The sequence below is a fragment of the Falco naumanni genome, chromosome 10, assembly GCF_017639655.2.
Source record: "Falco naumanni isolate bFalNau1 chromosome 10, bFalNau1.pat, whole genome shotgun sequence".
NCBI classification, from domain to species: domain Eukaryota; kingdom Metazoa; phylum Chordata; class Aves; order Falconiformes; family Falconidae; genus Falco; species Falco naumanni.
The window spans coordinates 31,402,013-31,416,421 of record NC_054063.1 but is presented as its reverse complement, the minus strand read 5'-3'; the positions used below and the strand labels follow the sequence as shown (position 1 = coordinate 31,416,421).

At 35.6% G+C, this 14,409-nt stretch overlaps 1 protein-coding gene across 1 annotated transcript in view; it reads right to left on the bottom strand.

Moving 5' to 3' along the window:
• ZMYND8 (zinc finger MYND-type containing 8) overlaps nucleotides 1-13,182 on the bottom strand; it is a 75,143-nt gene extending 61,961 nt beyond the window's left edge. Inside the window, exon 1 of the mRNA XM_040607839.1 lies at nucleotides 13,045-13,182. Within this exon, the coding sequence (XP_040463773.1) occupies nucleotides 13,045-13,049 (5 nt within the window). The 5' untranslated portion in view covers nucleotides 13,050-13,182. The remainder of the gene's footprint in view (nucleotides 1-13,044) is intronic.
• Nucleotides 13,183-14,409: the final 1,227 nt, after the last annotated feature.

Below are 14,409 nucleotides of genomic sequence, written 5' to 3'. Positions count from 1 at the left end.
ATCATCCCTTTCACCCCGTTTGAACCAGTCTCTCCACAATTTAACAGCTGGGCTGTTGGATATCCTGTATAAACGGGAATTTTTATTATTATATATTTAAATTATTTTTCTATATTAAAAGCTTAACAGATATAATTTATTCCATATTTCATATGCAGCTAAATACTTTCGGTTACCCAGAAAGCAGCTGTGAGACGTACACAGGTAGACTGCATGTCAAACCTAAAGCATTTCCACCATGTAGTTGAACTACACCTGCGTAGCAAGTGATATACGATGCCTACTCTGTGGTGACATGGTCATGAATCCAACTCACTGCACATGCAGGGTCTGTGGTTATGGGAATGTAGGTGCCCTGCATGAGACCTAGGTACAAAAACCTGAAAGAAGTCTGTGTTTCACCAAGGGATTCTAATGCCCAAGTGTGAGATATCCTGCATATAACACTTTCTGACATCAGGGTGCTTCTCAAGAAAATAGAAGAAAATCACTACTGCTAGGGAAGAATAATTTAGGACCAGGTCTGGATAATGCTAACCTCTAATAGTATTGCTATGGGCATTTTTCTCTTCTGATTTTTTTCACGTTCAGGAATCACTTGGTTAACAGTAATGAGATACATTACTTTTTGTTGTTGTTGTTGTTGTTTTTTTGGGGTGTTTTGTTTTGTTTTTTTAAATAAAAGCTGATTATCTCACAGAAGACTCTACCAGCTAAAGCTCATAGTAAAATATGTGAAGTGATGGAATTACAAACATACTGCTACTACAGTGATTTTTTTCCTCTCTTCTAGGCTAATATCTTATCACAACCCACTTCAGATTTAGACTATGTCACTCTCTCTTTTAACCTCTTTCATGCCCCTCCACACACTAAATTTGCAGTTTGGCTTTAGCTTTAAGGCTCTGTGTATTCACGCTTTTGTCCTCCCTATCTGCTATTCCAGTTGCTATACTCATCTCATTTCTGTGGTTTGCCTCTCACCAGGAAAAAGTCTTTCTTTTTCCACCACAAATGTGCAGTACAATCACTTTCACAAAGACTTAACCCATGGTTTCAGCAACTTTTTTTTTTTTTTAACCAGACATACTAGCTTATGCATCTCACCATTCCTTTCCAGCCACAGCACTCAGCTCAGTCACACTTCCAGCAGACCTGTCTGTGTGGTTACACAGCGAACAGGATCAGTGAATCAAATATTTACTGTGTTAACTAACCCAGGAAAGGCACCAATTCACAATAGTTCACAACACTGCTGCGATAACAATTTTAGCGGCATGACTGAGAAAGCAGGAGTGAGCAGCTTGAGATCATTTAAACAATCACTACCACTAAAAGAAATTTTTGGGAAACTACGTGATCAAGCACTGCATCCATATTTTCACCAGATTTGTGTTATTAACTATAACTTCTTCATGTCCAGATGACACTGCAGATCTGTCCTTGTCCCTTCAACATTATGAAAAGGCAGGGAGAAAGAAAGCCTTTGAAATATAATCATTTCTCTGAAAAGGAGCAACACCTTTTCCATCTGTGGCTTTGTTTTCTGAAGCCAGGTGAAACGCTTGCCCACAATTAAGCACACATTTCACTCACATTAACATCTGCATAAACTGTTGAATTCATTTAAGCACCTTTACAGATTATAATTTTTCATGCCCTGTTGGATTTACAGACAATGTTTACTAAGCCCTCCTTATCAGGTGACAGAAATGAGGACACTCCTGAGCTAATGCCACTTCAAAGTTGTTTCCAAAAGGGAGGTTTACTGTAAAGAAATCTATGCCCACATCAAAAAACAATTCTGAAAGGGCAGAACAAATCATGCTGTGATTATTCTGTTTGCCAATAACAATGAAATCCAACTGCAGCTACACAGGTAAGTCTTAACTATGTGACTAGTCTGCAATCTTTTTTACTAAATGAACTTTGATACTTTTTTTAAAGCCACAGTATCCTCATATGGCATTAGAGCTGACAGTTGTCAGAGTTCAGGGGATTCAAAAGTGAAATTGTATACAACATTTCAACCATAAAAGGAGCAACAGAACAAAAGCATAGGAGAAATAAATGTATTTCTGTGTTGAAGCTACTATAGGTCCAAAAAGAACTCAAACACAAATGTCAATTTACCCTTTTATAAAGCATTATTCTGACTTCTTATATAACAGTCTTGCTTAATCCTGGCTTTTAACGATATGTTAGAGTGTAACATTCCAGGCACTACAATGCATACTGAAAGCGAAGTTGTGACGTTACTCTGCATTTCAGTGTCATTAGTAATTCAGGAAATACCAAGGTATTTCACAAAGGAGGAAAAAGAATTCTGCAAATATTTCTTAAGTAACTCTATGCAACATCCATTCACAGGCAGAGGATAAAATTAGTACTGCAACCCTTATTTTACTGCCTTTCTCTCAACCCCTCAGCTGTATTTCTCTTAAAATCACTCAGATTCCAGTCCTAGAATTTGCACATTTTAATCTCGTCTATGCATTCAGATAACTGCTTGTTCTTTCAAGGGATGTGAGAACGTTTTGGGAAAACAACTGGTCCTGGACATAAGCATTGTGCAAACATTTTAACACAGCAGAAAAACGTGATTGGGGGGTGGTGGTGTAAGATTTGCTAGTTGTTGTAATTCTGATTTATAGTGCATTTGCCTTCATCTTTATATGTTGGCAGAAAAATACTTAAAACACAAAAGGTAAAACTATACCAATAATTCTAACTTCAGGATGCAAATCAAAATAATTTTCATGACCAAATAAAGCTTGTAAATCTGACAGAGATAAATACCAATTCAGAAAGATAAAGAATATGCTTTCTAAACTGCAAATTCATCAAACAGGAGACACTACCTGCACATACATTTAGGGTCCAGCTCCTGAATAAGGCCTTAGAATTTAATTAAACAAGATGTTTTTTATAGGACGATATTGCCACTGAAAGGGGTACTATTATTACCAATCCCATTCCCAGCCACATATTCCTACTCCTTCCATTGCACTGGATTTATTATTTGTAGAACCCTGCAGTGAGCCAGGTCAGTTTGCTCCATCAGCAGAAAAGCAGATGCAATGGTGAGGTTAAACTCTGCAGCCACAAACAGTGGAGGGAGGGAGATTACCCCTTTCAAAAGCCCCAGGGGTAGTTAGATCAGTTCACATTGTCTGTGCTGTTCTGCTTTTCCCCAAAGTAACTGCTACAAAAAGAAAATTACATACAAATATGGCCAGTTCACTGAACTTCCTGTGTTTTGAATTCTCAGTGCTTCTTGGTGATCTACACTGTTTTGGGTAAGACTAGTTCTTTGCATTCCTGTGAACAAAATTGACCTTTTAGCCCTTGTCCTGTTCTTCTGTTCTCTGTGAGGGTCTTGATTAAAACCAAAACAAATCTATACAACACAAAACCCACAGTATATTTGCAGTAAACACTTGGTTTTATTTACAAGCATATGTGCGTTTGTTTAGGAAAACTTAGATCTTGATGGACATATAGCATATAATACCACCAGCATTTCAAATTGCAACCAAAAAATTATATTGACTTTTCTTTTCTGACAGCCCAGAAAAGAACAAAGAGACTGTAGGATGAACAAATACTATACTCTTTTTTTTAAAGAACTGAGCAGCATGGCTGTATGAAGCAGGGCTATCAGCAGAAAACTTGAAATGCAGCTGCCTGTATAATTTAAAATATAAAAACCTGGCCCTATGTAATTCAGGTATAATAATTAAAAATTCTCTTTAACATTGTTCCTATTTGCAAAGATTTGCAAAGCAAATGCTGTGACAGGCAATTTTCAAGCAGCAATTTCTTTGAAAGGTAAGGTTCTCATTCCTACTTGCTCTTGGTTTTGTTTTTTTTTTCTAATTAAAAAAGTAATCTACATATATTTTTACATAATATTGTTCTTCATGTTAAAATATGATGAAAGTTTACATAATTGCCCAACATTAAAATATATCTGCTTCATATAAATTTTATAAGCACTTGAAAACAATGTAAATTATTTAAAGGAAAAACAAGTTCTAGTGTGGAACAAACCAGGCTTGTCCTGTAACAAATTTCAAACCTGCAAGCTGTTCTGTATTTGTTGTCAAAGGACAGTTTCTAAGACTGGAGCCCTGGACTAAACATCTCTCTCTGTAGCTTTGTATATGGTATATGTGAACTTTCTTCACCTACTTTTCCATCTAACCCATTGAAATGGGATCCTGATCTTATTTGGATGTTTCTATAGGACAGATATCTAAAAATAAACTTATTTATACATACATAATAAGGACATTTTCTCCAGATGTGTAGTAAAAAAAAAAAAAAGTATCTATTTTTACTTACTTGGACACATTCTGACAAAATATCCCTATTACATCAAATGAACAAAAGCTGGTTTCCTTTTTGTGTGGAAAGGAATAGTAGTAATTTCACAGATTTGCCGGGTTTCCCCCCCGCATGGTTCGCCAGCATTGGTAGAAGTGCAGCATCCCCTAGCGATCAATTCTATGTTATTACACTGGAAAGAAATTGCCGGCAAATAATCACACCTAGCAAGTGCTATTCAGACCACATTTTGCCATAGGATTCAATATTCATTTTTACGTCACAATTTTACCAGAGAAACTTCGCTGAGCTGCCTGATAACCATAAAAAAGCCTGAGGGTGAAGTTTCCCTCAAAGGAACAGCTATCTCTCCACTGTAGCAGCATGAAAAGAAGCAATCAAAGAGCGTGTTTAAACCCATACACTGATTACTGTGAACACCAAGACTTGAGCCATCCTGCGCTGATCTGTGTGGCACTCATACCAGCAGTCACCATTCTGGGCCTCCAGAAGAACTCTAGCCAGCAGTGTTCAATGTTCTCTTAGTGAGGTAGCCATGGAACAATCTGTCCTACACTTTGCTAGAAAAGAAGAGCTTGCATACCTCTCATTATGCTAGAGCATAATCTTCCCCTAGCCACATCAAACACCTCATTGCAAATTTAATTCTAGGAAGGCAAACAAGCGAACGCAAAGCATTTGAAATCATTGTGAAGTCTCAGCCCAGACGTGGTTTTGCCATATAAGTTACAGTTAAATAGCTTGTACTAGGTAAACAAATCTTAGTAAACATGGATAAAAAGACAAAGGCTAGAAGCAAACCAGTTCTTGTGGGGGGCAGCAGCAGAGAGGAAACGGGCAATTGGGACGCCTCTGCGAGGACGCATAAGGCAGCCACCACCAGGGGACACTCACATAACCCCAATAAATACACATTCAAAAGAGCTCAGCATACCCATACCAACACTTTCTCGAGAAGAGGCAGGCATATGGGTTCTCAAAACACACCTCTAATTTCATTACAAATTATGACCAGATTTCTTCCAAGTTCTGTCAACTGTTGATGACGTTCAGAATTAGTAATCTTGCACAAAGCACATGATTTTTGAGCTTTAATATGTCAGATTTAAATTCGGTTTTGCTATAAACCTAGCTAAAAATCAGGCAGATGTGTCTGAGCTTTTGGATCCACATTTTTATTTACATTAAAAGTGAGCAGTTGCAACCAGAATGTCATTCATACTGAACTGAATATATTCCCATCTATCTTAGAAAACTGTGTGTGTGATTCTTTCAAGTGGTATGACAATCACACTATTATAGTTTTACAAGTTAATTAAGAAAGGACATAATGGCTTAGTTTGGAGTATCTGTATTCTCTGCAGTAAACCAATAGACTTAGAGATCTAATTTACCTAAAAATGCCATGCACAGTGTGCCTTGAGCTTAGAGGTGGGATAATTTCCACCCACAAACACATTTTTCTTTACCACTGACTGGTTTTGTTGACATATTTTTAATATTTTTTTTCTTGATGCTGGGAGGAAGCTACCTCACCTTGATAACACTGAGCACACAAAACAAATACAAAATTAATCCTCCTCTGGATGACATGACGACACCGTTTCGCTAGCTAAATGGATAGAAAAGGGCTGCACTACAAACAGTTTTAATCAACCTAAGTACAAAGATGTAATGCTTTAGAAACAAACCTCTCCACCTGTCAGCAGCATAAGAGAGCTGCTCAGGTTTGAAATTAAAAAGCCAAAGGACCTTTTTTAGTCTTGAGTCGCGTCCGCCCCCCCCCCCCCGCAGAATCCTCCTATGTCAACAGAATAATTCAGACAACTAGAGAAACATCTAGCAAGATTGTAGACGGCCTAGGATATCCCATGTGGCCTCTAGCTTCTACTCTCCAAGGCCAAGAGTCTCTCGTAAGTGCCGTGTCTGATGTACCAGACCCACAAAGACATCCTGGCTTTCAGAGACCACTTAAAATTACACTAGACACCCCTATTTAGGAAGCTAAATCCCACCCTTTGAAAAATTCTTGGACACTATGACATAGCTGGGGGGTGCTGGTTAATATCTACCTGGAACATCGAGGAATCAAGGCTTTCGCTCACTCTTGAGAGATGCTATGCTTTTATCACACAGACTATACAGAACAGTCAGAATTAACATACCCACACAGACAGACAAAATTTTTATGGAATTCATTACTATCTTACCTAGCTTTTGTGAAGTTCTAGACAATGCTGCTTCTTACAGAGATACATCTTTATTGATGTCTCATTAATCTCATGAGTAAAACAGTTTTACGTGGCTACCATATAACAGGAAAGAACAATACTTTTCAGAACAGACTAATCTTATGGACATAAGGAAGAAAGAAAGATAGAGTAGATGCAGATCATTTTTCCATGACTAAACCATATAAAATTCCTTACAAAACTCTAAAATATCTACAGTAGAAGCAGTGATGAACACATCTTGTAGCATACTCCACTAATACATTTTAAATATGCATGTCCCTAAATCACAGAAGCATAAAATAGTCATTCTAGCAGTACATACAATAATTTCTCCTCTTACAATCCCAAGCATGCACCTTACATTATTCCAATATAAAATACTATAGGCTATACCTTTTACTGTTTTGGACATGCACATGATCAGGAAAGGTTTCTTCCCAACATTAATAGCTCACTGGCTGTTTGACAGAGTAAGCAATTAAACAGGGAGAAGCTAATTTGAGAAGAGATTTTGTGGGAAAAACGAAAGCAACAGAACAGAAATAAGGGTAAATTTACGCTGTTCAGTCTTGCTCTCTGATATTGTTACAGCAGCAAGAGATCTGGGTTTGGACAAGAAAGAAAATAACATAGATTCTTTGGTATTTTTTCCATATTTGCATTTGTGGGTTTACGTTATACAAGCTTAAACACAAGAACACTAATTCTCTACAGTTTCTACTTATTAATGCTCAATTTTTCTTTAATGCTTAATTGCTGTAACCATTGCACAGAAGAGAGACTATGGTATTATTTACAGAGAATAAGAACAGATGCTTATACAGAATATATTATTGGTCAACAGCTGTGACCGAATATTCCCTGATAAAGGATAAAAGCTAACAAGGAGGGGAAAAAAAACACTGAAAAAAGGATATCAGGGTTTCTGTGCATCTGGCACTTAGCTATTATTATCCATGCTGCCCAGGCTCAATTGGCGAATTGCACATGTGTGATCTCAGCCTCATAGTTTGTAACAGTCTCACACGAACTTTCAATTTGTTATATGAATAGTAGTAAATCATAACAAATCCAGGATAAAAAAAAATAATTCTCCTTTCAATTCCCTTCTAAAGTTTGTGTTTTATTGCACTTTTAGGAGTGATTAAATACTTCTTTTTTTTAAATTGTTTTATCCCATTTTAGGAGACTTGCTGCTAGGTAATTCCACATTTAAACAATACCAGTGTAATAGGTTGACATACTACTACAGAGACATTAGCTTAGGAAATTTCCAAGAAAGCATAATATATATTTATAAATAATTACTAAAAAATACTAAAAATTACTAAAAAATGCTAAAAAAAATTAAGGGAATTTATTCACCCAGATAAAAGAAAAAGAAACATCAAATTAAAAAAAAAAGGGTTGATTTTCAGTTTCAATTATTTCTAGTCATTAATTTTTCCTTGACAGACTACTTAACATATTAATGCATGAATGAAATATTTGTCTTTGCATTGCAGGGTCATCTATTTAAATGTCACTTTAATAGCATATTACATAAAACCCTAGGGTAAAGTCCGGGCCCTATTATTTCCAGTGAGCCCAGAGTTTCACCCAGGACATTCATCTGTTTTTTCAATGCATGGAAATTATAGTCTTTCAAGGACAATAAAATCTTTTCTAGGGAAACTAAAAAAATATTAATGTGTCTAAGTCCTTCTTGTGTCTACTGAGTAAGCTGTGAACAATAATAGTTAATAGGTAAGTTGACAGAAATATTGAAGGGAACTGGAACAGGTTTTCTGGCTGCAGTCTCACATTTTATTTTTAACGTCTGTTTTCTTGTATCGCTGTAACTACTTTGCAACTATCAATACTTTGGGTTTCATGCTAAACACTTTACTCTATCTTCTTTTTTAAGTGCAAACATCTGAAAGCCTCTGGAAATTGTCCCGTATTTCTTCAGCTGATTTCTGTTTTCATGATTCTTTGGTGAGTCATAAGATGCAGGAAAAAAAGCCTTAAAAACCAAACCTTTTCACTTTGTAGTTAAACTATATGCTATCTTCAAGCCAAAATAAAAATTCAGACAATATCCGTTATTAGAAGTTAACAAGCTTGAGAGGGATCCAGGATAGAACTAGGACTTCAATGTCAAGGTCCATTGTGTAATGAGTAGTGTATGTTACTTCTGCATGGTGCTATTAGCACTAGAGAACACAGGAATTCACTCTGTAGGCATGAAAGTAATATTGCACAAAGATGGGAAAAGGGTTTCTTTGAAAATAAGGCTAATAGTAGGGAGTTCAGCAGTCTAAATCATTCTAGAAACCCTGTCTATCAGCTTGGCTATGAGCTGTACAAACCAGGTTGGGTGTGCTTCTTTGTGACACACACAGATTTTCCTATCAAAGTTTCAATTTAGGTCTTAATACAAAGTAACTCACAGGGTTTTTTGGCTCTGTTAAAAGCCTCCAGGCTTTCATTGCCTTCAGTCTGGCAAAAGTAAACAGGGATAACTAATACATGGTCACAACTCATTGCTCTTGTTACAGTAGATTTATAAAGGCCTGGCTGAACATAATTGCTGTCTTACCTTGTTTTTTTGTGTAGATTGGATTACGCTGGAGTCTTTCAAACACCAGACTGGACAAAGACATGAGCAACCTGGCCCTAACCCCATAACTTGATTGTGCCTTGAGTAAGAGGTTGGCCTAGAGGCTTCCCAAGGCCCTTTCAGCCTGAATGTTTCTGTGATTTGCAAAATAGTATATATTTTTGTTTCTCTACTAATGCAATCTAAAACTTTCTTAAAGTTCAGGTAAAGTAAGCCTGGAACATCGGTGTTTTTTTCTAGCTAGGAAGTGAAAGAATAGTTCTAACCCATGCTTTCATTCCCATTTATGTTTTGATGCTACTTTTAGTTACTCAGAAAGAACATAACACAACGAAGAATTCACCTTGTCGGGGGCATGTGTGTGCAACACACAGAAGAAAAAAGTTATTCACAAACTAATACCAATTATTGGATCATCGTGCAGTCTCCATATACTATATTGGTTATTATTCCAGACTCTCAACCTGCCTCCAGAACAGATGCATATATTGCATTTGAAGATATTATGCTTATTCTTCCTTCATTAGCCAGTCATTTAAAAATTGGGAAAACAAGTATAGAATGCAACATTTTGTTTGTTTGTTTTACTGCTCTATTATTAACCCATCAGGGAGGAAAAGGAAATGGTTACTATAGACTCATACCAATGATGATAAACACTTTTACAGAATATAATGCAAATGTGAAGTGTTTCCTGGAAACATTTTAATTTGGGGGGGCTTTTAGATGAAATTTTCCCTAAAACTGCGTGGTTTGAAATTAAACCTACCCCAGGTATGGCCAAAAATTTAAGAGCCTGAAAACCTAAGCCACTGATTTATTATCATTATCCAAGCTGCAGAAAAAGCATATATTGCTCTGACAATATAACATTAAACAGAAGTGTTTACATTTTCTAGTTTCTAGAATGTAATTTCTTAGATAACACTTTTTAATATAATAGTTTTAATCAGTTGATGGTCTTGAAAGCTGCTCTTTGAAAACTGCATGTACAGAGATACAAACTCCATTCCAAAAGGGAAATATACATTACAATAGAAAAAACATATAAGTGCATAAAGATGTATGTGGAAATAGGCAATTAAAGACTTATATTGTATGTATCTGTTGATTAAATTATTACCATTTAAATGAGATAAATAAAACAATGGAGGTTTAATGCCAAGCAGATATATATGAAATGCAATAAACATGAAAACAGGGGGTTACAACCAATACATACCAACATACAGGTTTGTGGGTTGTTTTTTTTTAATGTCTATTAAAGCAGATTCTATTCAGAGAAGAATTTGATAGTATCTAGAGAATATTGTTACTACATTAAAAAGCAAAATCTTTTTAATGCCTCCATCTTTGTTCAACTGTGTGGACCTCTAAAATGCCTTAGAAAGAACAGCACAATAATACCAACAAACAGAGGCTTTTGGCATAAATATGAAAAATTTAAGAATTTAGACAAAAACATCCTCATGCCACGCTACAATAGTAAGATAATATTTTACAGGATTTATAAATAGCAATTTTTAGCTCAAACCTTTTAGTGAATGGTGTTTTTCTTGTGATCTGAAAGCTCATTCCAACACTACCTCTTTTTAACTGCACAGTCAATATAGTACTAGAAAATAATCCAGAAAAGGAATTTATATTAAAACTATCATCTGGCTCTTCTAAATAACTGTTCCCCAAACCAGTCATTCTACTTCTAATTCACTATTCCTCCTTCCCTTCTAGAAACATTTCATGCCATGACAGAAAAATTAACTAAATCTTTATTTTATAAATATAGTCTTACAAACTAATTTGTAATCACTTCATCACCTAATAGACACCCTTCAAAACAAAGAAGTGATACTAGACTGTAATCAGATTTTCAGCCTGAAAGGAGGAACCAGGCTCTGAAACAAAAGGTTTCATAAAACCGAAGATGTATGAGCTAGTATTCAACGTATGATCTCTTAAGAATGCATTACTGCTGTAATGTATGCAGCAGTTGTTCCACCTGCTCTGCAAGTAGAATATTTATTTGCTTAATAGTTTCTAAATAAAAACTGCAATCAGCCACTACAGAAATTGTACATCATTACATAACAGCCAGTAATTGATTACCAGATGCAGACATTGAACTGGATCTCTCTGTTTTTCACAGAACAGCAAGATAGCTTTTCACTCTTGCATGCTACCTAAAATCTAGTACCTGTTCCTTTCCTGCCTTTCTTCAGGTTCTACAATTATCATTCAATTACATATTATAGTAAAATTACTTGAACTGCTGTTTAATTGTAAAAGGGTTTTTGATGTATGGTTCCCATTGAGAATTTTAATTTTAGGGCAGAGGCACAAATCCATACTTGCTTCACTTCCCCTGTCCCAATTTTATGACCTACCCTGTACGTTCTTAACACAGTTTTCTTTTTTTCAGAGACAGTAGTGTCAAGAAATAAGCAGATTGTTCTCAAACTGTAGAACAGAATCTTCAGAATTCACTATTGTACATTTGATGTTACAGATGTTATCTCCTTTTTGCACAGTTCCATTTTTGTAAAATTTGAACACTTTTACACAAAGGCTAAATCCCAAGTTTTAATTCTTACAAAATAGAAGCCTGCTTTGTAGTGGTTTATGAAGAGGAAAGAGAAGCAAGAAATACCATACAGAAACATATCAATCATTTGCCTAGAGTCCTGTCTGCAAAAATAACTGGAGCATATACTTTAGAGAAAAGCCTCAAACTATTTCTTGGTATGAAAAATTATAGTGTGACAGAAGAACTACCTTCTTAGCCCATTTGATAATTCTTTTATTCCCAAATGTACAATTATTAATAGGCTTTTATATTGTTTAACTAGATGTTGGTGGGGTGTGTGTGTGTGGTTTTGTGTTTTTTTAAAAAATATATCTTGTTGCTACTGGACCTTATTTTGCTTGTCATTAAATGCCAGTTGTTTAATCTGTTCTGTTTAAATTTTGCTTTTAGGTAAAGAATAAGTGAAAACATCCAATATATGTATCTTGCACTTTGTTTTACTTTGTATCTGTCATTATCCTTCTCAAATTAAGGTAGAACCCTTCATACCCCCAAAACTGGAATTCAATTAGCTTTAGGAAGGTGCTGCATGGGCAAAATGCTTAGCATAAAGAGAATATTTCACAAATGTATATACTGGAAATCCCAGTCCTTTTGTACTTTGCCTTGTAAAACCTGTATCTTAAGAACAGACAGACAGCAAAACCAAGCTCAAACGCCTCAGTACCTCACCTTCAAGTATTCCTGGGCCCAGAGCACATCAAGGAAGATCATCCTCTCTTTGGTCACACCTAGATGATATTGCCTTTACTATTGTAATGTGACTGTAGCTGAAGGGTGCAGAGAGAAATCACTTACAGAGTCTAACCTGTAAGTCAAGCAGAACGCAAAGCAAGCAGCTCTGGCAGTTCAAAATTTGTCTACAAGTTTGCTTGAAATGTGGCCCAAAAAAAAGGCCATTTGCCTCAACCTGATTTTAATAATGCTGTACTATACACATGTCCCTCTTCTCCTTTGTTTCTCCCAGCTTATCCTTTCCTGAGTAATTTCTCCTCCCCCATTCCAAAGTCCCAAAGGATCACAATGAATGTGTTCTGATGTCATTGCAGTGCTTACAGGGTATCAATCTTCCCCACAGTAAATCTGTCTTCCATACTTGATCCTAAATTCTGTTAGACAGTCTCTATGCTCTTCTGTGTTTTTACAATGCCCAATAAAATAATGAAAAATAAATAAATAACCCCAATCTTGAATGATCTTTCAACACACAAAAGGAAATCATATAGAAAATTGGAATGTATTTGTCTTGTGATTTTTAAACTAGGTTTACTTACCCCATGACAAGCACTGGATCTTTTTTCCTTCTCTGATTTTACTTAAATTCTGAATTAGCTCATCTTGTTTAACTGAAGCATAAAATAAAGGAACCATTCTTAGCTACTTCTGTGTGGTCAAGTAGATCTCCGGTTGATTTCTACAACTCTGTAAAATACATTCATTTAATTTTGACTTCTATATGGAAGAACAACAAATCAACAAATCTTAATAGCAGGCTAAGTATTAAATCCTATACAGCTGTTTTCAACCTAGGTGGCTGGTGGGATACAACTTCCTAATTTTCTGTTTAATTCCTGGACTAAATATATAAAATGACAAACCAACAGAAAAGTGGAAATATTTTCTAAACTGGAGGCTATGCTTTGTTGGGGTTTTTTTGTTTTTTTGTTTTTTCTAGAAAAAGCAACTATGAAAATAAAAATAGCTATGTTTGCTAAGTTTGTTTGTTTAGAAGATATGACAATGGAAATGACACAGTGACCTATACGTGAAATAGACCCATATAGAACACAGAAACTAGAATTGAAAAGATAAAAAACCCCTTTGGGTCTTTAACCTGGGACTTAGAGCTTAAATAGACACAGAATTATAGACTGGGCAGGGAAGTAAGTAGCCAAAAAAATAAGTGAGGTGGGTTGTCCTTATATAGGCTCCACCCTGTTACCTCAGTTTCCAAACATTAGAAGATCTAAATTCTGAATACATAAATCAGAAAACCAAGTATAAGTAACAGAAGTATGGGGTTTCACTAGTCTCTTTTTATACACACATACACTGCTTTAAGAAATAAAGTTTACTAACTTTGCAAAGACAAAGTTCAGCACACTAGGGATTTAACAAAAAATTGATCTTACACATAGTAAGTAAAACATTCCCCTACCTTAACATGATGCTGTAATTAGCTGCCCAGGGAGGAAAAACAGAATCCGACCACAGGGCTCTGAAAAGTAAAATTGTGGTCTGCAATGTCACACCTTATATATTTTTTTTTACCTTGCCTCTTAAACACAATGTTTCAAAACTAGGTTCAAGCATTTTGTCAATTGAAATAATCAGTTTAGGTAACTGTGATCTCCCTTTGAGCATACAGCATATGTTTACAGTAAAAATTTAAGCTAGTATATATAGAAGAACAGAAGTCACTGGATATCTCTTGAAGCATGCACTTGAACACTAGTTAAACATTACTATAAAATATTTGACTCGTTTAAATCTTCAAGTCTCATAGCTAGCAAATCTGCCTCAAGATTAATTTTGCTAAGATAGTGTAACTACTAGAATAATTAAGAATCCTAAATTTGAGTAATGTATTAAATCTTACCTTGTCCTAAAGAAATCATGTATCCATATAAGTGAGTAAC